Source organism: Nelumbo nucifera, chromosome 5, assembly GCF_055504915.1.
Source record: "Nelumbo nucifera cultivar China Antique chromosome 5, China Antique-T2T, whole genome shotgun sequence".
NCBI classification, from domain to species: domain Eukaryota; kingdom Viridiplantae; phylum Streptophyta; class Magnoliopsida; order Proteales; family Nelumbonaceae; genus Nelumbo; species Nelumbo nucifera.
This window is the reverse complement of record NC_142653.1, coordinates 69,742,146-69,765,415: the sequence shown is the minus strand read 5'-3', so window position 1 is coordinate 69,765,415 and position 23,270 is coordinate 69,742,146. Positions and strand designations below refer to the sequence as shown.

At 39.1% G+C, this 23,270-nt stretch overlaps 1 protein-coding gene across 1 annotated transcript; it reads right to left on the bottom strand.

The window, feature by feature from the left end:
• Positions 1-8,927: 8,927 nt before the first annotated feature.
• Positions 8,928-12,211, bottom strand: LOC104610198 (putative protein phosphatase 2C 2). The gene is made up of 5 exons (XM_010276715.3): positions 11,351-12,211; positions 10,795-10,968; positions 9,910-10,080; positions 9,658-9,837; positions 8,928-9,547 (listed from the first exon to the last, which is right to left on the bottom strand). Exons 1-5 carry the CDS (start codon positions 12,125-12,127, stop codon positions 9,407-9,409), a joined length of 1,443 nt encoding a protein of 480 aa, XP_010275017.1. The 5' UTR covers positions 12,128-12,211; the 3' UTR covers positions 8,928-9,406.
• Positions 12,212-23,270: the final 11,059 nt, after the last annotated feature.

The following is a 23,270-nucleotide window of genomic DNA, read 5'->3' as shown; positions in this document are numbered from 1 at the left end:
GGGTCCTGACCTAGAGGTCAAACCGTGACAATCCAACTGGCTCAACCAAAAAGCCAGGTTGTGTATCAAGGACGTGTGGACGTCACTCGGGTTTATAAACTCCGCGGACATCAAAGCACGCCCTCAACCAATTTCGACCTCAAAAGTCATGGGAACCGTTGGATCAATCTGATCTGAGCCCTCCGTGGTCGACTACAATGGCTATAAATAGGGTCCTTGGGGTCCCATTTGCCTCATCCTATTTCAGATTTTTGCGATTTGGATCTTGCATCCTAGATTCTAGGTCGGTCGTCTTTTTCCTACCTCCGAGGTTGGTCTTCTTCTTTGGGTAAGCTTCCTTTGTTTTAGTTCGCTTCTTTCCTTTCCAGCGTGAGTAGCGATAGTCTTTTTAGTGAGAATGAGTCCAATTGAGCCGAGGAAGTCACCTCGGCCCATCAATTAGACTCCAGTCCGGATGAGAAGGATGCCTTGGTTCAAGAACAGAGGGAGTCTAGCAAGAAGGTGCCATCTTCCCATCGTGTCCGCAAACCCTGAGGTCCAGATAGGTTTGGTCCTTCTACCTTGTCACCTGAGAGAATCCGAGCTCTGGCTACAAAATACAAATTTCTCGATCACCTCGGATACTCCCTACCCATTGAAGGGTTTCCTTGGGAACATGACCACGACGAAATCACGGTCTTTGAGGAGCAGCTAGTTGTCGGGCTGCATTTCCCTCTTCACCCCTTCATCATCGAGGTCATCAAGTTTTTTGACATTACCGTAGATCAACTTCACCCGAACTCTACTCATACTATAGTCGGGACCATTTTTGTGTTCCATGACTTCGACCTACCCTTAGATTTAAACATCTTCAGCTTGCTCTATGCCATCAAGAAGAACCCTGCCAGCCTCCCAAGAGTAGATAGACACAATTACTATATTTCTTACCAACCTGGGTACAAGCTCCTCCACGAGTATCCTTCCAAGGCCCCGGCTTGAAAGAATAGAAATTTTACTGTTACTGTTGACAAGGGGTGGCCTTTCCTGACACACCGGAGGAAGGACATTAGTGATCCCGGAGACAAGCTTGATAGGGCATTGAAGAAGAAAATCCGCTTCATGGTGGAACTTGGTCTAAAGTTGACGAATTATTTGACTAAGGAGAAGCTTATTAAATCCGAGCTGAGTCCCCCGGGTAGGTCATTACTTCGGGTGCACTTGCTTTTGATGCTTTCTTGATTTTATATCACCTCGGCTAATTTTCAGATTGCCTTCTATAGGCATCATGACTGACGTTCACCGATATGAAGAAGAGGAAAAAGAGGAAGATGTCTCGTAGTGGCGCACCAGCAGTCGAGCCTATTGCACTTGCTGCACTTGTTGCTTCAGCCAAGGAAGAGAAAGTCCCTGTCATTGACCTAGTCAAGGAAGATCAAGGAGCAAGGTTATTGCCTCATGGACCCAAGGTGACCCAAACACCCGAGCCCCAGCCCAGTCATCCTAAGGCTGACACTTCTAGCATGGTCCCCAAGGAGAGTCAGAACATCTTTAACTCCTGGGTGGTTGTCCTCAAGAGTAAGGAGGTTGTCTTCCCTGACGAAGTCTCCATGTTTGTCGGGTTTCCACCTCTTCAACTCGCCGCTAAGGCCTAGGGTCATTTCATGGTGGTATGCCTCCGATCTTACTGTTATGTTTTGTTCACACTTTCCTTTTTCCTTAGTGAATTATGTTTTTCTTGCAGACGAACTCCATGGTCCACTCGTTCCTTGAGTAGTCCGAGCAGCAAGCTGCGATGTTACAAGTTGCCGAGGCAAAGTCAAAATCTTTCGAAGCCCAAGCACAAGTCGCTGAATCTAAAGCCACAGAGTGCCAAACAAAACTGCTGAAGGCTGTCAACTGCATAAGGAAACTAGAAGCCAAGGTGAAGTCGAGGGACGAGCACATTGACAGACTAGAGAAGGAGGTTGAGGTGTAGAAGACTGTTCTTACTGAGTGCGAAGCCATTTTTACTTAGGAGATCAAGGAGGTCGGGGACCTTGTTGTCAAAGCCTACAAAGACTCTCTAGAGTTCAATCAGTTCAAGCAGGGCCTTGCTACATCGGCTTTCCAGAAAGGCTTCAAACTATGTCGTTTGTTAGCTAGACGCACGTTCCTCTAGCTCAACCTCAGACTAGTTACCACCATCGGGGTCACTATGGAAATGGTCATTCAATCGGAGAAAGAAGACCCTAACTCCGAGTAGGAGAGTGATGACAATGTCGACGAGGGAACCATGGAGAAGCAGGGCAGCCTGAGTGCCACTGTCGGAGAGACCATGGAGACCGATGAGGTTGATGATGTCAAGGATGCCATGGAAGTCGAGCTGGCCAAGGATTCTCCCAAGGATGTTGAGGGTGGGGGCAAGGAGCCCCATGAAGACTAAACTTTTGCCTTTTTTCTTTGTACCTCCCTGTATATATAAATTTGCCGAGCCTCCAAGCTCAGTTTATTAGACTTTATCTCCTTCCTTTTCTTTTTCTTTTCTGGACGTATAAACTCCTTTATTGAATGAAATGAAATGAGATTCTTGTTTTTTCCATCTTGTTCTTGTGGACAATGAATCAAACAAAACTTTCCAAGTGTAGGTTGCCCCGAGGTGTCGAGCTCCTAACACAACTTGGCACAGTATAGGGTGACCCGGAGTGACCGTGAGCCGAGGTGAACAGACATTGTAGGGTATATGATCCAAAATGCCCTTACACCAGTGGCATAAGATTTGTCAACACTACCCATATACATAGAAAGCGACTAGGTCTTATTCATTATTGGCTTGGCATCGTGGCCATTAGGCTTTCTAAGCGACTCGTAGTCCACTCTCCCCTATTTAATTTAGCCGACGTGCGGCTTGACTAGTTCGCCTTAGTGGGTGGTCCATTATACTTGGAAATTTTTTGTGGATACATTGTTGTCGAGCTCACACGTAGTATTTCCTTAGGTTGCCGGCATTCCAGGCATGGGGCACTTGCCTCCCTTTCAACGTTTTGAGCTCGTACGTCCCTTTACCAAAAACCCGTCTTACTCTATACGGTCCCTCCCAGTTCGGTCCAAGCCTTCCTACACTAGGCTCAGGTACCATCACTTTTCTGAGTACAAGGACGCCAACTCGAAACTAGCGTCGCTTGACTCGGGCATTGTAGTACCGAGCTACTCGTTGTTGGTAAGCCGCAGTACGAATGTAGGCTAGGTCGCGTACCTCTTCGATCAAGTCGAGGTTGGTCCACAACTCTTCATCGCTTACCTCCTCGTCGTAGGCTTCTAACCACAAGGTTGGCACTTCGATCTCGATAGGGATGACGGACTCTGTTCCGTAAGTCAAGTTGAATGGTGTCTCGCCCATTACAGTCTTGATGGTGGTCTTATAGGCCCATAGGACGTTGGGCAGCTCGTCGACCCACAAACCCTTAGCTCACGCTAGGCATGCTTTCAGTCCGTGGAGAATCGCCTTGTTCATCACCTCGGCCTGTCCATTCGCTTGAGGATGCGCCACCGGCGTGAAGTTTTGTTGGATCCCCATTTTGGTGCACCAATTCTGAAACTTAATATCTTCGAACTGCTTCCCGTTGTCGGAGATCAGCACCTTAGGCAGTCCGAATCAACATACTATGTTCCTCCAAAAAAAGTTCTATACATTCCAGGCTGTGATTGTTACTAGGGGCTTGGCCTCCACCCACTTCGTAAGGTAGTCAACCGTTATGACCAGGAATCTTCTCTACTCGGTTGCAGGTGGGAATAGACCGAGGATGTCTATCCCCCGCAAGGCAAAAGGCCACGGGCTGGTTAGATATTTCAGGTCGGCATTAGGCTGGTGCAATATGTTGGCATGCCTCTGGCATTTGTCACACTTCTAGATGAGCTTTAGTGCATCTACTTTCATGGTAGGCCAGTAATATCCTTGCCTTAGCGCTTTTTGGGCAAGCGCCCTACCCCCAGGTGTCCTCCACAAGGACCTTTGTGGATCTCGTGTAGCACCCGGCCTACTTCTGAATGTCGTAAGCAGCACAAGTAGGGGAGCATAAAGGATCTCCTATACAATCACCCCGATGAGAACGTATCGGGCTGACTGAGTCTCTACCCTCTGAGGTGCGTTACACTCTGCTGGTAGGATCCCATGGAGTAGATAATCAACAAGTGGGTCTACCCAGCTCAATTTTGCTTGCAACACGGGAGCGACCTCTTCTGCCCCCATAACGATGCTGGGTCGAGGCAGGTCTTCGATGTACACCGTCCTCATAGTGTTATCGCTAGTGTTGGCCAACTTCGAGAGTGCGTCGGCCTCAGCATTCTCTAACCTCGGTACTTGCTGGATGAACCAAGAACAGAAGCCGAGCATGAGTTCCCTCACTTTGGCCAAGTAAGTCACCATGGCGGGTTCTCGAGCCTCATACTCGCCATTCACATAGTTCATGACCAGTTGAGAATCGCTGGATACCACGACGTGCTTTGCTCCAACCTCTTTCACCAACGTCAGCTCGGCTATCGGTGCCTCGTATTCCACTTCATTGTTCGATGCTTTGAATCCGAACCAAAGAGCATACTCCAGCTTCACTCCTCTCAGCTCGTACAGTATGAGTCCAGCTCCACTTCCTCGCTGATTAGACGAGCCATCGACATGGAGGATCCAAGGCTCCTTGTCCTAGTTTGGGATTTCCCTGACCGGAACTGGTATCGCGCTGGTTGATTCCTCCAACGTGCTGGTCAGCTTAGCCACCTCAGGGCTCGGCGTGGTGAATGTGCATTCTGTGATGAAATCTGCCAGGACTTTGAGCTTTAATAGCTGGGCGTGGCTCAAACCGGATGTCGTACTCGCTCAACTCGATGGCCCACTTCATCAGTCTACTTGAGACCTCGGGCTTCTGAAGAACGTGCCTCAGTGGTCTTTCGATGAGGATGACGATGGGGTGAGCTTAGAAGTAAGGGCATAACTTCCAAGTTGCGATGGCCAAGGCATAGGCCAACTTCTCGATGTCGGGTATCTCATCTCAACTGCTTCCAAAACTATACTTATATAGTAGACGGGCCTTTGGACCCAGTCTACTTCTCTGATTAGTATCGAGCTAACCACCTCATCACTCGAAGAGAGGTATAGTCTAAGCTCGTCTCCAAGTTTAAGTCGGGTTAAAACTGGTGGGGTACTTAGATATTTTTTGAGCTCATCGAACGCGAGCTAGCACTCCTCGACCATTCAAAGTCCTCATTCTTTTTAGTAGCCTTAAAGAAAGGTAGACACCGGCCAACCAACTTAGACATAAACCGGTTCAGGGCGGCTATTCGGCCAGTCAGTCTTTGTACTTCTTTTATATTCCAAGGTGGTCTCATATCTAAAATGGTCTTTATTTTTTCTGGGTTGGCCTCGATGCCATGCCGGTTCACTATATACCCGAGGAATTTGCCCGACGTGACCCCGAAGACACATTTGTTCAAATTGAGTTTCATGTTAAACTTTCTTAAAATTTGGAAAACATATTCTAGATCACTAAGTAAAGAAGAAGAAAGTTGGGTCTTCACGACCATGTCATCAATATAACACTCTACTTTATTGCCTATTAAAGGCTCAAAACTTTTATTTGCAAGTCGCTGGAAGGTTGCTTCAGCGTTTTTCAATCCAAAGAGCATTACTTTATAATAGTACAACCCTAGTTCGGTTACAAACATGGTTTTGTCTTGGTTGGCTAAGTCATTCTAATCTGGTTGTAGCTGTAATAGGCATCCATGAATCCCAACAACTTGTGCCCCGAGGTCGCGTCTACCAAGCGATCTATCCTTGGAAGGGGGAAGTTATCCTTTGGGCAGGGTCTATTGAGGTCGATGTAATCGGCGCACATGTGCCATTTTCCATTGGCTTTCTTCACGAGGACTGGATTTGCTACCCATCTCAGATACTAGACCTCTTTAACCAAGTCTGCTACGAGGAGCTTCCCGACCTCCTCATCTACTACCTTCAACTGCTCTAGGGCGATGTTTCTTTTCCTTTGTCTAACTGGCTGACTAAAAGGTCCACATTAAGCTTGTGAGTTATAACACTAGGGTCAATGACGGGCATTTCTACTGTTGACCAAGCAAAAACATCTAAATTTAAGGGATGGATGCCTAAATCTTGCGGAATAAAGGGGGCAAATTTCAAAAAATTTCATCTCCCTTCAACTGGGAATCGCATTTCCTATTTAGAAAATCATATTTTCAATGATCAATCTTGAACCATAAACCGAACTAGATCTGAACCAAAAGGAGTAGGAGAGAGGTATACCTGATACAGAGAAATATTATCTCTCAATGAAGGTGTTCACGCCCAAGGAAGGATCCAAAGACTGCTCCCACTGAAGATGGCGCAATGTAGGATGGAGCATAATCAGCAGTGTTCTTCTCCAAGAACTCTGTCTTTCGCAAAAAACAGTAAAATGGCACGTGAGCACAGCTTTCTATCAATCCTTTCACAAAGAACTGATGTCAAGATTGATCCCACAACTGGAGATCGAACTAGCAAACTTGGGCGGCAAGAACAAGGAGGCGGAAAGAAAGAATTCTGTAGGGTTTTTTAATTCTTCTTTCTGTGATTTCAGCTCTAAAGAGGATGTGAGTATGTGTGTCTTCTAAAGGCTGCCGCCCCCTCCTTTTGTAACCCTAAAGGATCAACTCCTAATCCAATTAGGAGTTGCTGATCCAAATCATATTTGGATCAGACATCCTTTCAGGTGATAAGGATAAACCCTTATCTTATCCGCTTCGATCTATCTCTATAGAGTCAAAGACCTAGTATATAGGAGGCTTCTCCAAGATCTTTCATGGAGAATTGCTGTGAAAGCCATACTTTCACCATAGTTTACATTCCTACATCATTCCCAATGTGTAGAATGTACTTCCTGTAAACATAGGGTTCATCCGGATTCTACTTGAAGTCAAACGATTTGGCAGCAAAGTCAAAACGGATGTTCCAACTCCTAGAAGCTTGCTTAAGTCCATAAATGGATCTATTTAGTTTACATACCATGTGTTCCTAACCTGCAGCAATGAAACCTTGCGGCTGCTGCATGTAGATATTTTCAGTAAGATCTCCATTCAGGAATGCAGTTTTGACATCCATCTGCCAAATCTCATAATCCTGGTATGCTGCTACAGCTAGTAGGATCCTAATGGACTTAAGAATGGCCCCAGGCGAAAAGGTTTCCTCATAATCGATGCCCTCTTTCTGAGTGTACCCTTTCGCCACCAGAAGAGCTTTGAAGGTCTCAACCCTACCATCGGGGCCCTTCTTCCTCTTGTAAATCCATTTGCAACCGATTGCTTTTACCCCGGAGGGCGGATCTACTAAAGTCCAGACTCCATTGGTCTCCATTGAGTCCATCTCTGCTCTTATGGCCTCCACCCACTTCTGGGAATCTATGTCCAACATAGCTTCTGCGTAAGTCACGGGATCCTCCTCATTAGTCAAAGTTTCCACCAGTTAACTATCCTAGTCATAACCATAACGAACTGGTGGCCTGGATTCCCGAGTGGATCTTCTAGGTTGGTCACTACCTAGAACTTGTGGGACATCTCCCACTGCTCCTGAGCTTTCCTCATTAAGAACTATTTCCTGACGATGGGTGTCCAGGAGATAATCGGTTTCCAAGAACTGTGCATTTCGACTGCAGAACACTTTCTGCTCACTTAGGTCATAGATCACGGTCCATAACTATGAATTTTCCCCACCCTCCTTAATTTTGACCCTTGAATTTGTCATGAGAAGATGCATTTGATCCCATGGACATGACGGTCTAATCTGACCATTCAAGTCTCCACTGCATCTTTAAACCAAAAGATTTAAACTGGGCATCTTCATCTTGTAGCACAAGATTCTACAGTCTGGGGAGTCATTTGGACACATCCCATTCTTCGAAAATCAAGCTAGACCCCAAGTGTTAAAAATTACATGTTTGCCCGTGGATTGATGCCAAATTCACAGGCAGGATACGATTTAGGGGGGGCTGCAATTCATTCTGAGGTGGATTGCAGTCCACTTATCCCTTGTTCTTTTAAATCTTGTATTTGCAACGTACATATTTATATTTGTAATCTTTTTAAACTGAGCCTATTGTGTTTTGTTGCAGTGCAATTTTATTTGCATTAATACAGATTTATGAGAGTACAAATGAAAAAAATACAAATTTTCGTTTAATTTTGTTTTTTATTTTACTTTATTCTGCTTCATGTCTTAATTTACTTTATTTCTACTCTATATAAACAAAATAAGCTAAAACCTGAAACAGAAACAGGTCAGAATTTAGACTAAAATCATTTGCAGTACCATAGTTTTGTATCAGTGCAAATTTATTTGCATTGCAACCGAAAACAGTAGGCTCAGTTTGACCAAATCAATTCCCATATTTTTCTTCCTTTTATTATTCTTCAATTCATTAATATTCAAGAGAAAGAATTCAAGGTTCTAAATCAATTTTACAAATCCGAATCCTTTCCATCAAGGATCCTACTAAAACAATGTTAACATCCTTATTAAGCGTTTCCATAACCATGAAAGATACCTAAAGATTCAATAGTTTTACGATGACCGAATTTCAAACAGTATGATCAGAAGATTTTGCCGACAGTAAATGAGTCTTGTTCAGTAAATTCTTCATTTAGATGAAGGGAAAAAAAAGGTTTTGAACGATTAAACAAAGGTCAAATTTGTTGTCCGGGGAAGAATTACACTGGCAAGCTACTGTTAGACAAAGACAACGGTCAGCTTTTGCTTTTGAACAAACAAAAAATGAGCCAAATGTGATTACAAAACTAAACTAAGACAGATTGGGTGTTCATTTGATAGCTGTGTCAATTAATTCAAGCATGCAAAGTGAGAGATTGGAGTGGTTGTGAAGCCTATATTTCATTAATTCAGTGGGTCTTTTTGAATCTCCTACAAGACAACAAAGAGAGAAAGAAAGGAGAGAAAGAAATATATAACTACTAAAGAGGAGCTAATAAAAGAATTCAATAATGAAATGGAAATGTACAAGATCCGCTATTTATGTGTGTAATAAATAAATAAATTCTCTGCAAGAAAATCCAAATTTGTACCCAAATATCTATCCATCTCTACTCTAACTAAATTCTAATCGCATTTCATCATTGGGAATTGGAACGAATTTGAATTGCCTAGGTCCTCATAATTTCATCCCCTGTCAGAGTCAGTTTAGTTCTATCCATCACCAATATGAATGCTTTGATGAAAACTTCACTGTCTGTACTTCGATAGCGGTCGATCAGATGCCTTTAGCCATATGTGTTATCTTCAAATATTAACAAAGGGTAGGTTTCTCTGAGATGTTAACACCTTCAGTAGTGGAGTAGATCATCCTGTACTTCTAGTTCTTGCTACAATTTTAATTACTTAGCTATACCACTACCCATCTGCTCAAAATTTCGAAAGGTCGACCACCATCACAGTTGTATCATCTTTGTTTCCTCTACTAGAAGATAAATCTACAAGCTTTTTGCAGGATTCAATGGAGATCTTGTTCTTCAAGAGCACATCAACTGCCTCCTGATTGGTTACCTGATAAACCCAGAAGAATGTCAATTTTGAGGAAACTTACAGAGTGCGCCACAAAGGAAATCTATGTATATAGTTAGGAGAGAGGAAGCAATTAGCATTCCAATGCTTACCTTATCCCACAATCCATCTGATGCCATTATCAAAAACTCACAATCTGGTGTTAAACAAAGCTTCCTAATTTCTGGGTCGGAAATTATCCAATCCTTTAAGTGCATGTCCCCAAATGCTCTTGAAACTGCTAATGAGCCTTGAGCTCTCCAAACTCCATGGCGACAGGTCACATAACCTCCCTGCAATAAGTTGTGTAAGAAAAATGAATTGATCAAAGTGGTTGTGGCTACAGCACTGAGTCAAGATCTTACTGAGCTCTCAATCCTACAGCGTTCATCTTCCCTGTTGAGACGATGGTCGTGGGTCAATGCATCAGCTACTCCTTTCCTACTCAAGACTACTCTACAATCACCTACGTTTGCTGTGAATAACTCCCCATCCTTCAAGAACACAGTAGCTGCACAAGCTCCACTACTTACACCCTGTCAAAGAAAATAAATTCCATCTTTGTGTAAACAACAAGATCTTTTAGTAACTTATTCATAGGGCTACTAGCTAAGCAATTAAATCAATGGATGGCAACCAATCAGTCAGATTCAGGTTACAATCCTTGAATCAGAATGCACAAAGCCTGAATCTGACTTGCTTATTTTGAGCACGGATTTGCTGTGCACAAAACGCCTGTGTGCGCATGAGAAATGTTTCCCATGTGCATGGCATGGCGTAGGTGCACAAAGCGTATGCCCACAGCAGACCCCAAAGTCGCTTATTTTTGGGGTGTTCTGATTGTTTTTCTTGTTGCCATTTCAAAATCAAATCAAAATCTTCGGACTTGAAATCAATTTGATTCTTAAAACAGTAAGGAAAGATGTGTTCTTGAATTTCTGGTTCAAAGAACATGTTTTCATCTGATTGGTGGTTTTAAAAACAAGATTTCTTTTCCAACAAAACCAACTTGTTTTTGCATTAAAAAACAGAAGGCACAGTTCAACAAAACCAACTGATGTGACAATTTCCAAAACAAAAGCACCCCTTAATAAAGCTGAAAAACTAATAAATTAAACTGGTCGCTTTTCTGAAAGCTATATTGACTGGAGACTGGAGTCCCCATTCAGATATGGTAGGTCTGGTTATTTTATATAAAGTTGAACTGTTCAAACTTATTGGGTATTAGGTAAGAACTTGATATACAGTACCTTTCCAATAAACTCTTTGTCTGTTGTTAGGTAGCCTTCCCTAATTGCACGTTCTAACAAATCTTCTGTCCTTTCTATCTGTTCAAGAGCTTTTACAATATTCTTCCCTAAATTTTCAGCTACGTAATCAACAGCAGCACGTCCCCCATGTCCGTCAAAGACACCGAAAAAGGCCTGGTTCAAAACCCAACAAACATATTCAAAATTTCAGAGTTTTGAAGTCTCAGCATGGATGGATAGAGAGAGAGAGAGAGTATTCATGATTAGTTACTTGGGGAAGTAGAAGACATCAAAATTACCAGGAAATGAAGTTTTAATATCATCCATGAAATCTGTTTGATTAATTTCTAAGATACTTGAGTAATTGGATCTAGAGAGAGAAAGAGAGAGAAAGGGAGATGATGGTATGTATATTCATGTTTAATTTCTTGGGGAAGTAAAACACATCAAAATTACCAGAAAATGAAGTTTTGACATCATCCATGGAAGCTGTTTGAGTAATATCTAAGAAAAGAATTAAAAACAACTAACAACAATAATCTGTCATGGTCAATACCTGTTTGGGATCTCTTAGAATGTCGGTCATGGCTGCATATCCGTCTTCCATGGTCTCTCTCCTTCCTCTCTTGCTTGCCAGAAAGAAACCTCTCCCTTGTAGTTCAAATTCCTTGTTCCCTCGGCCTCCACCAGCTTCTCCAAAATCCGAAACCTTGAAGGATTCCGGTATGATGATCCTCGCCGGCCGCTTCCGAATCAATCTCGACGCATTATTGTTACCCTCTCCAATCTTGATATTCGGCAAAGAATTCACTCCCTCAGACACCAAGATGGCATCTGGTGATTTCACTTGCAGACATGCATCGTAGCTAGAACCAGAAGTACTCTCCTCCAGGTGCCGATTGGGAATAAGCTCCTGCATCCTAGAACGTAAATCAACTTGTGGCATCTCCCTACCATGAAAATCCTCTCTTGGGCAATCATCGGCAGTCGGGATTAAGCCGTCGGTGAAGGAGTTATGCCGCCGGCGGTGCGAACTCTCGCGTAAATACATGTTAGGGAAGGAATTCTCTTGTTGGAAAGATGGCGCAGCGTCAACCTTGGAAGCCCCACAGAGTGGCGATATGGTTTTGGGGCTGAAAATTGGTGATTGGAAGTTCTTCCACGGGAGAGGAGAAGAAGAAGAAGAAGAAGATGACGATGATGAAGGAGAAGAAAGCCTGGGAGAATTGCAGCCCACAGCCATGAAGAAAAGCTTTCTAATGAAGAAAAAAAGCTGTAAGACAAAGGAAACGATGGGGAAACTCAGGAGAAGCTCATCATACACATAGATCATGTTCAGATGGTTCTACTTTAGTTGTTTCAGCGAAATTAAAAATCTGTTGAATGAATTGAGTTGATACAGGAACTTAAGGTTTTGGGGGATGTTTGGCTTATATAAGGGCGGGAAAAGTGAGAACGATTTTTGTTCTGTAATGATTTGGCGATGATTTTGACCAGTCAACGAATGAAGGAATCCGAGGAATCCAACGGTTTTTGAATTGTGCAAACACGCAAAGAGTGAGATAGATTTGGAAATTGGAATAGAAAGGTAGAATCCTTCAATGCGAAGGAAATGGTCGGAATGGGGAAAACGCGGGAAGGCGCCTCCTATCAACCCGATCTGAAGGGGAAAACTCCATTTCCTCGGCGATTCTTTATGTGTTTTGTACCAGTTTGATTTTGACAGCTCCCGAAGAGAAAAGATAAAGGCAGTTGGGAGCTTCCTGGAAGCAACATCAGCGCTACGTGGCAGTTTGCCACCAATCCGCGTTTAGGGTTTAATTATGGCTACACCAGCCCTACGTGGCTGTTGGAGACCAATCCGCGTTGAGGATTTAATACTTTTAATTAGGGTGGAAACTGGTAGGAACTGCACAAGTTTGGAATGAAGAGTAGTCCTTTCAGTTCTTTTCATTCCTTTTTTTTTCTTACGTGGTTCTCTTTTTTTGTACGGAAGGGGGACCCAAATTTTATATTATTATTGATTTTGGGTGAATTAAGGGGGGTGTAAAGTTATGGGTCTGAAAGAGACCCTTAATTAAGGACACACCCCTGATTTAGTTAAAATCCCCGAAAGAATGAAAAGAAAAGAAAAAGAAAAGAGCTCTTCAGGTAAAGGGACTATTAATTGAAGGATCGGGTCGGTTAAATAAATTATGTTTCTCTATTTTTGCTTTAATTAGTGTTACATCAATTGTTAAACCAGATAATTAACTCTTAAATTAAATCATTTCTCACTACTTCAATCCTTATGAATTTTGATATGTACCATTTAAAGAATACATTTTTTTAATTTTTGAATTTTGGATCATATAAACAAATTTGTTAGCATATGAACAGCTGCACCTAACCCAGTTACCCAGTCTATCTGATTTTGTTTATTCATTTATTTTGATATACCATTTGATGCTTTTCTTGATTCTTACCTCAATACTACAAAAGAATAATAACTAATGAACAATTAAAAGAAAAGAAAAAAAAAAAAAAGCTCCGAGGGAAATTTCTTATTTCACAAAATTTGTTGAGATTTTATTCGGGCTTCGATCGAATAGAATTCATTGAAATTTTGACAAAACCCAATCTCCATGAACAGGTCTTACACAATTTTTCTGTTTATTTTTTCTTCAAACCAGACATAGAGATAGATGAAACCTGGATCGGATATCGAGAGTATTATTTGTATTCTATTCATTCTATTCTTTTGGGTTCTAACTTCTAGAATTTCCAAAATTATGAGTATAATGAGGATTGCTAATTTGAATATTAGTAGATTATGACCCTTTCAAAACATTGGATTCCATAGAATATGGACTAATCTCCAAGTAAGCATCCGTACGTCAATCTTGCTGACCAAGTCAACAACAACCTAAAAAAGTTTAATTAGTTTTCTGCATCGAAATACATCCTTTATGGAACAAGACAAATCTCTTGCGGTTGGCATTCTCTAATATTAAATGCAACTAATTGTTTCAAGTATCTACTTTTGTTTGTTTATCGATTACGTTCAAGTAAGTTTCTAGTTTGTAAGATACGTTGGAGAGAGAGATTGCTTAATCAAGTAGTTCAGTTTTTTTTTTTTTTTTTTCATTTTTTTGAGATGGTTAAGGTTGCTTCAGCAACTAGTAATTTGGATTAACTGAATACAAGGGTTGTGTAACAGGCTGTAGAATTAATGACAATTTTTACAACACTCGTATAGTTTCAAAGATTTATTTAAAAACACCCCTTATAGTTTTCAATCAATTTACTTAATCGACTTTTAATTAAGAGCTATTTGTTTTGTCATATGAAAATAATAACATGATCACTTAAACTAAGTGGAAAATGTTTAAGGACATGGACCCATGGTTATTTATTCCAAAAATATCCTTAAACTAAGTGGGAAATGTTTAAGAGTACGGGATTCATGATTATTTATTCCAAAAGTACCCCCAATACTTTTTTATATAAAGAATAAAATTGACCAAATAAAAAAATAGAGTGATTTTCTATATTTTATTAGGGGAAAAAATGATATTTTTGTTTTTAGTTTCTTTTGATTAAATTTATTTGAGTGAATGTTAGTGTTAAAACTGTTGTTTTTCATTTTCATCTAATGGGAGGTCAATTAAGTAAATTGATTGCAAAACATGTAAAACACAAACTACAGGATAAGTTTTAATAAATTGTAAAAATAATAACGAGTGTTTTAATAAATTATCCTAAATTTTATGACTAACAAGGGACGTTATCAATGATTTTACAGCTCGTTATACAGCCATCGTATTCAGCTAATCCCAACCGGTAGTCAATCAATTAAATGACTTCAGTTGTAAAGTGGGCTCAGCATTGGGTCTATAGTAATCATTTTGGGGGCAATACCTAATACCTTTGACACTCATTACGGATGCAATTTGGGTCGGGTTGATTTGGGTTTGGAATTTGTTAATCTTTATAATCCAAACCCTAACCGAAGTCCAGTGTGATCAAAATTCTTCAAATCAGGCGTCCGGACTTGCAGCCCTAGTGCCCATGCTGTCTTTTGTTGATGGGATTAGATTCTGTTGCAGAATGTGTAGTCCAACTCATCCAATCTAAAAAAGGGAGAATGACGATTTAGTCCAGGGTCAGAATTTTTAGTCTAAAGTAGAATTATGGTGGGTGTCAGCTCGGAATTGATGTTAATTCACGGGCGGGCATTGGTGTGTAGAGTGAGGGCTTTTGATATTTTGAATGTTTATAGCACTACAATGGAAATCAGATATCTGCATTGGGCCTGTCCATACTTCTCCGTCTGAAAAATCTGATATTTAGACTCCAGAACTACCTAGAAAGAAGATAAGTAACAGAATCAACTATTATTAGGATGTACTAATTATTAACAACTAAGGTTTCATTTGGAAACGATGCAATGGAGTGTAAATCTCGATTCAGGGTAAATTTGCATTCTGGTTCACTTTTGCCTGTATTTGATAACATTACATTTATGCATTGATAAATGACAGGTCGATGCATATTTATATTGATAATAAGATGTAAAAGCACATCAATAAGAAAGAAGTAAATTTGCATTCAAGTGGGCTTTTGATAAAAAAAAAAAAAAAAGTATAAGCTTTGGCTCCATTTGATAGGAATACAAATACAAATATGTACAGTACAAATAGATAAAAAATAATACAAAATACAAGGTTTTGCACCCTACAAATTTGTATTTGTATTCCTTTCAAACTGATCCTTTATTGAAATTCATGTTTGCACCCATTATAACTATAAATCTGTTTGATAAAAAAATAAATTTATCAATGCAAAACTAACCCAACTTTATAAAACCATTTTACACTTTTATTTCTGATTTGATGGACTAGTTCATCTTTCACATCTTGGTTTTTGCTTTTAATATGTAGATGGGGAATTTTTATGGTACATTATATGAGGCTGGTATATATGATGTCAGTTTCTTATTAAAATACTATTCATGGTGTTGAATGTTACAATATCCAAATGATGCCGTGTATAACCAATTACAAATAAACACGCAGGTGTTTCATATTAATGTGCGGATCTGCTTTCTGTAATTTCTCTCTGCATGCATTGATTCAATTGATGGGAGCAGTATTACTTTTGTAGTAAAAGAGAAGAATAAATCAGTAAAGCAGTCTGCACGTACAATTGAATAGGAATATGTTTGTCTGTTTCAAAAGGGGCCATTGTGATTCTGTCTCTCTCTCTAGCCTTTATTCTTTGAATAATTTCATCAAAAAGACTTTCTCTTGTTATCGAGTAGGAGGCTTTCAGGAAAAATTGAGACAATTAATTGAACTTTGGATAATCTGTACAAAGCAGATGTAGAGGGGAGAGTGAATGGGTGAACAATCTCAAGGAAGTTCCTTACACAACCTAATTAGAAAAAATCTCTGAAACCTCGCTGAGCTAATTAACTTTACTGAACACATCCCCAATATACCTCTAAGCAAAACTTAAAGTTCGTAATATACGATATACTATCATTTTAGGGTTAATGACACATGAAATTAACCTTCTCTGAGCTCAATGAGGAGTCTATTATACAGTCTCCATCTAAGATTCCTGGTTATGGCTTGTCTGAAAAAGGGTTCAGCGAAAATGATGAACTGGTGGGTCAGGAGGATTAGTTCAAGTTTGGTGGGTTTGTGGATAGTGGTTCAGTTGGGTCCCAGAGGGGCAAAGAATGTCAGTGGTTCAGTTTTGATGTTGTGCTTGTTTGGTTGGCATTTGTGGCATGAGTCGTGGGGATTTCTAATTGGTCTGTGTTCGGAAAACGTTTTTTGTCCGGCTAGCTCATACTCGGATTCATTCTTACAAGGCTATCCTCTTGCAGTTGGGTATTTGAGAATATATGAATATGGAGATATTTCTAATATATGATTCTAAGTGGCTGTGATTACGGTGTGAGCATAATATTGTGATGACCGAGTCTGATCTCAAACTTTCTTTTTATATATTTCTGGTCATGTTTTAAAAATCGACTCGGAATCAAAACTGCTTGGAACACCAGTTTTTGGGTTAACATGCAGTTTAAGCATCGGATTCTAATGAATGGTCTGTTCTAATTTAAAAAATAAAAAGAAATTTTAAAAATAATTAAAATAAAAAAGAGCCAAAGACCATTGTCTTGATTGAACAAGTTAATAGTTTGATTGCCCAAATCAACAGATTACTAATCAAATCAATGGTTTTTAGACATACTATGGGTTAAGAGTGAAATGGAACTGGTTGCATAGACAATTTCTAGTTCGAACTGTCCGACCATCCAAGTCAACAACGACTTGAAAACCATGCCTATCTTTTACTTTTATTTGTGTACTCTTGCCTTCTTTTTCTATTTAATAATTTTTATATAAAACTACGATATATAAAAAAGATGAAATATAGGTAGAATATATAAAAGCTGGTGAAAGGTGGTTCTTTGGAGATGTATGCAATAATAATCAAGAGACTGGGGTAGAACACAATCATTTTGGTCACTGTGTCATGGGTCAAATGGTCCAACTGTCCAGGTTCAACCACTCGTCTCATTCAAATAAGAAAACACAATAAAAGTTAAGAAATAACAAACAAATTTATATGATTTTCAATAAGCCAAAATAGAATACTCTAAATATTATAGGTCATATATTAGATATTCATGCATATATTTCAGATGGGTTTGACCAAGTAAAGATTTGTAAGAGTTGGACTACTAAAAACTGTTCTGGCTGCCGGTGATCTGGAGTTGGCTTGGTCCAAGTCTGACGACATAGAACAAACAATCGTCACCGCCGGCACATATTACGGTATAAAGCATTCATTCTTGACCACCGCGGCCATCATTCAGAAGCAGAAAACTAGAATGTCTTAATGACCGTCGACTATCGCTGAAAATAAATTTGTAGACCCTTGAATTTACAACCAACTTGTCAAAGATTTCCATTCCTCCCTTATAATTATAAGGATTGTGGATTGCTGCATATGTTGTAATGGAAGTCATTTTATAATTACGGCCCCTTTTGGAAAGCTGAAACTTTGATTAAGTCATTTTGGAGAACTCACTAAGAATAGTTTCAGAGGAAAGCTTATGTTTTTTTCTTGGATGAAATGTTGCTAATTTAGGCTTTCTGTTTTTTCACCAAACATTGCTTAGCTTGCTTTGACGGGGCTCGCCTCACAAAGCCAAATATAGAAGCCAGAAGCCAGTATGTGAAAACCCTCCCAAACGGGCACTTAAACAACCACCCTGTATTTGGCTCTATTTGGTGAGGTAGAAAAATGAAAGAGAAACGGAAATTTGAGTGTGAAAAATGAAAACCAAATATAGTAGTGTAAATGTTTTTGGTGTAAATTTTGATTTATTTTTGTTTCAAATTTTATCTTACTTTATTTAGTTACAGTACAAATAAAGTAAAAATTAAAATAAAATCCAAAACAAAATTAAAACAAATTTTACATATTTTTTATTTGCACTCTAATATATACTAGTGCAAATAAAATTACACTGCAACCAAACACAGCCTAAAGAACTTTTCGTTACTATCTTCGTAAGAAGTGAGTACAGAAACCATACCCATAATTAATTTTATACCTTCAAAGAGGTATCTGCAGTACTACAGCTTCTAGTCTTTTATAATCAAGATTTAAACTGACCATGAGCAGAGTCTACTTTTAGATTGAATCTGATTCGATTCGGTTTTCTTAAATCAATATACCCTTCACGTTTAAAAGGGAAATACTGCTGAAGTTGAGTGTTATATCTTAATTAAGTATGTGGGGTTGGATACATAAAAATACTTCATTGCTGTATATTATATGCTCTTCATTTGCATTGTGCATCTATATTAAAATTGCTATTATTTCATAGAAGTCATATATTGAAATCATAAATCATAATTAATCTCTCATGCACCAAAGGGAGTCACACACAAACACTGGGGAGCTTGTTCCACGCAGAGGATTTGTATACAAGAATCAAATACCACCTTCAAACTTGAAGTTTAAGTTATTAATAAAGTTGTGGGTCAATTCTTACATATTAATCCTTTGTATTTTTTATTTCTTTCAAATATAGGACTTGTGCACTCTTGAATGCATCCCAACAGCCCTTCATGTGTGGTTTTATTTTCATCCATATCAAGCAATGCCCCTCAAACAGAAGCCATTATCACATCATCAAGTTTTGACAAACACCACCCCAACGTCCTTTGCTTACCACCACCACCACCACCATAAGAGTTCTCACTCAACCACTAGCAGCCAAATGGAGAGTTATCACTATTCAACCATGGGTGGGTCAGGCCATGTGCCAACTACGCAACAACTAGGGGTGATTATGGGTTAGGCCAGGCCAGGCTTTACACTTATGATAAGGGCTATATCTTAATTAGGCTCAGGTCCGGCTCAGCCCAGGGTTTCAAGCCTGAAACACAAGCCCTAGTCCATGTCTGGCCCGGGCCTGATTCTGGGCCAATGTCTTTCATATATAAAACATTACGTATCTATAATAATTTATATTAAACGACATAACATGCATATAAACTTATTTTATATATTATATAAATATAAAATATTATATATAATATAAATTATACATGTCATGTTATAATATTTATAAATATATAATATATATAAAATAACATGTATACATGTGTATACATTATACACAAAATGTGTAAGTTTAAATATATGTGGGTCGGCCCAAGCCCGGACTTGAAGTATTAAGCCCAAGCCTGGCCCTAAAATTTGCGTGCTTGATGTGGACTCGGACCGGGCCTGAACACAAAACCCAGGCCCAAGCCCAAAATTTTCGGGCCAAGCTGGGCTGAAATGATCACCCCTAGCAACAACCATCAAAACACACTCCCCAGGAAGTTGTAAGTTATTCTGACTTGCACAAAAGAATTGGAACTTACCTTTAACCCAAAAGCTTAAACTCTTAGGTTGTGGGCCAAGCTTCATATATTAGCCTTTTGCATCTCTTATTTCTTTGGGAGAATGATGATTCAGCCCAGGGTCAGAATTTTTAGGCCCAAAGTATAGTTGGGGTGGGTGACATCTCAGAATTGATGCCAATTCATGGGTAGATATTGGTGTGTAAAGTGAGGGTTTTTGACATTTTGAATGTTTATAATTATGCAGTGGAAATCAAAAAGCTTTATATTTGTAGCTTCAAGCTTGTCACGGACACAATCTAAAAAGTTTGACAACTTGTAGTTGTGGAAAGAACTTGTATTGATCAATTGTATGTGAATAAAGCTTTTGTTCACAATCAATTATTGATTTGAGCATAAATCGCAAATCTAACCTTTAGTTGTAGAAGATCCTTTGGTTGTAATGATTCAATAAAGATCTTCTTGGTTGCAATAATTTAATAGAAGATTTTTTGTTTGTAGTAATTTGATGGGAATTTACTTTGAATACTCTAAGGATCAAATTATTTGATTCACATGACACGGGACTGAGACAATTTTGAAGCTTTAACAATTGAGGAGTCGAAGTTTTGGTTCTTCTTTCCTAGAACAGGAAAAGTTGAAGAAAAACTTGGGAGCTACTACAGAGAGCCAATGAAGAGAGAATGATTTTAGTTGAACATGCCTCTCAACATTTACGTGGCTAACAGCATTTAAGTTGAAACTTGAACAAAGACACACAAGTTTGACTTCTTTCAAATTCTTCTGACTTCTCCCTTCCTTCTCTTGTTTTTATATATATATTTTTTTATATAAAGACAATCTTCAACAAGCCTAACAACAATTATTGATTTCTTTTTAATGGCAAGTGACAGTTGTCATTCAAATGGAACCCACTAAATTGAATGGATCATGTTCAATTATGACTGGTGGCCATTTGGCAAGCAGCTAGCCCACATGTGGTCGATCAATATAGCCGATCAGCATTTACTTTTCTTCCCCTTTTAATTGTACTGTACTTGGGTTGATTATTATTCAAATGGGCCCCACTAAATTGGCAATTCGGTGATAAATCTTTGGTCTCCATTTAAATGTAATTGAATAAACATATTGGATTTATCTCCCAATACTTACGCTGTGTTTGGTTTGAAGGAAACTGTATTGGCAAAGGGGCTGGTTGCCTTTTAAATGGGATTCCCTAGCCTATATCCAAATTTAAGATTCAGCTCATCTGTCAACCGATGATAGATTTGAATTCGAAAAGAATTTTGTTTTCCTTTACGAGACCATTGCATCAAAGGAATTTCTTATTAGACCCACCCACGTCTCCTTGGGCTAATGGGCCAAATACATTGGGTCCTACCTTAAACTTCTCTTCTTAGTGGGTCTAAGTGCTTCTTTTGGTAGGCCCAGCAGGTTCATGGAAAAAGCCTTTCCAGTATCATGTCTTTCTGCCATCATAGACTTTCTCGTATCTATACATGGTAAACAAAGATAAATACAATTTCAAATTTGAATACAACAAGTGAGGGTTACCCCCCCACCCCCAACACACACACATCGAAGATTAAAGTGAGGTTGGGGTAAGAGCTTAGTAAAATATCTACCAGTTGATCCGTTCATGGTATGTAATTCACCACTAGTTGTTTGTTTATGATGAAGCAAACATCTAGCTCAATTTGCTAAGCTTTAGAATGTGTTGGAGTGTGAAATGTTGTTTTGTTTCTTAGAGGTCTATGCAACAAGATTGTCACCTAAAAAGATACAATGTCCATTCTATGACCAGTGGTTAACAAAGCAACTTACCCCAATCGTATCAGAAAATACCATGAGAGATATACTCTTGGAAAAGTGATGAATCCCATAATTTATAGTCCCTTTTAGGTAGCATATTCTAAACTTCGTCCAGGCTTAATGTTGGGTCGTAATGTTGTATTTTGTTGCAATGCAGTTTTATCTGCATTAGTACAAAAGTATGAGAGTGCAAGTGAAAAAAAAAAAACAAATTTTGGTTTAATTTTGTTTTGGATTTTACTTTAGTCTGCTTTAGTTCTTATTTTACTTCATTTTTAATGCAACCAAAGAAAGTAAGATAAAATTTGAAACAAAAATAAATCAAAACTTGTGGCCAAATCATTTGCACCACCATAGATTTGCATCAGTGAAAATGAATTTACACTGCAACCAAACATAAAGGGATTTCATGTATTGACAAGTTTTGCTTACAGAAAATTAATGAGATTTCGGGCTTGGTGATGGTAACATATTGCAGAGATCCTATGTTTCCTTTCAGCTATACCTTGTTGTTCATGAACATGTGGGCAATAGATCCGGTGAGAAATACCACATTGTATCAAAAAAGATGAGAGAGATCAATATTCAGCCCAACCATCTGTTTGTAATTACTTGATGTAACAATTTAAAACATTATCAACATGCATCTTAAAGGCAAAAAATATAGAATAAAGTTGAGATTTTCAAGCCATGGGAAATATCCAAGTGAATCACCTATAGTCTATAGGCCAAGGTTTTTAAAACTGACCCGGACAACGAATCTGTCAGAGATCCAGTTGTCGGGTCAAACGGTCGGCCCATTCTGACAAAAAAAAAAACGATCAGAACTGTCAAACGATTAGAATGGTTTGAATGGTTCAATAGCTTGAATCAACAATTTACTGATCAAATCAATATTTTTTAGCTGGTTTTGAGGGAAAATGAAACCAGTTACTTGACCGGTTCCCGGTTTTTCCAGTCCAATCCAGTTTTAAAAACCGTACCATAGGAATCCACAAAATGCACATAATACTTAAAACCATTAATAGATGTAGTAGGTTTGGTCCAAAATGTCATTAAAAACAGGTTTCAAGTTACAATCAATGAAATAATAGAAGTACTATGATGAAATGGAATATATATTGAAATTTTTCATAAGGTTTAGTGTACATTTGAGAAACTACTAAACAATTTATATATACCTTATTGACCTTTCCAAGGTTAAGTCCAACAAATAAAATGTAAATTATTAAAAAGAGAATGGAGCAAGTACAATGGTCGAAGACCCTGATTACCCTTTTCCAATATTACCCCTGCCAAGTAACGATATTGACAAATGAACCTAATTTTGCTTTTACAATATTATACTATATAAAAGCCATAGAAAAAGCAAATAGCGGAAGATTATTTCAACATCAACACTTGTCGAAGGTAGAACTCCATGTGCTTTGTTTCTTGTGTTTTGTTGATAATCAGAGTCTTTGCAGTAATGAATATTGAACGAAAAAGCATGTCAGAATCCTTCTAAGCAATATTGTGTTTTTCCCCATCCGAGACCCTTTTTCAATATTACCCCTGCCAAGGAACGATTTTGACAAATGAGCCTGATTTTGCTTACAATGGTCAAAGACCCTGATTTCCCTTTTCCAATATCACCCCTGCCAAGTAACAATATTGACAAATGAGCCTGATTTTGCTTTTACAATATTATCCCGCTTCTTGTGCTTTGTTAATAATCAGAGTTTTTGCAGTAATGAATATTGAATG

What these genes read in the sequence shown, in the direction of transcription:
- LOC104610198 (XM_010276715.3), bottom strand. Translation starts at nt 12,127, where the DNA reads ATGATCTATGTGTATGATGAGCTTCTCCTGAGTTTCCCCATCGTTTCC. An exon ending in ACAAAGAGTTTATTGGAAAG is followed by an intron (nt 10,081 to 10,794) that starts GTACTGTATATC and finishes TTTCTTTGACAG; the next exon opens with GGTGTAAGTAGTGGAGCTTG. An exon ending in CAGATGGATTGTGGGATAAG is followed by an intron (nt 9,548 to 9,657) that starts GTAAGCATTGGA and finishes TGGGTTTATCAG; the next exon opens with GTAACCAATCAGGAGGCAGT.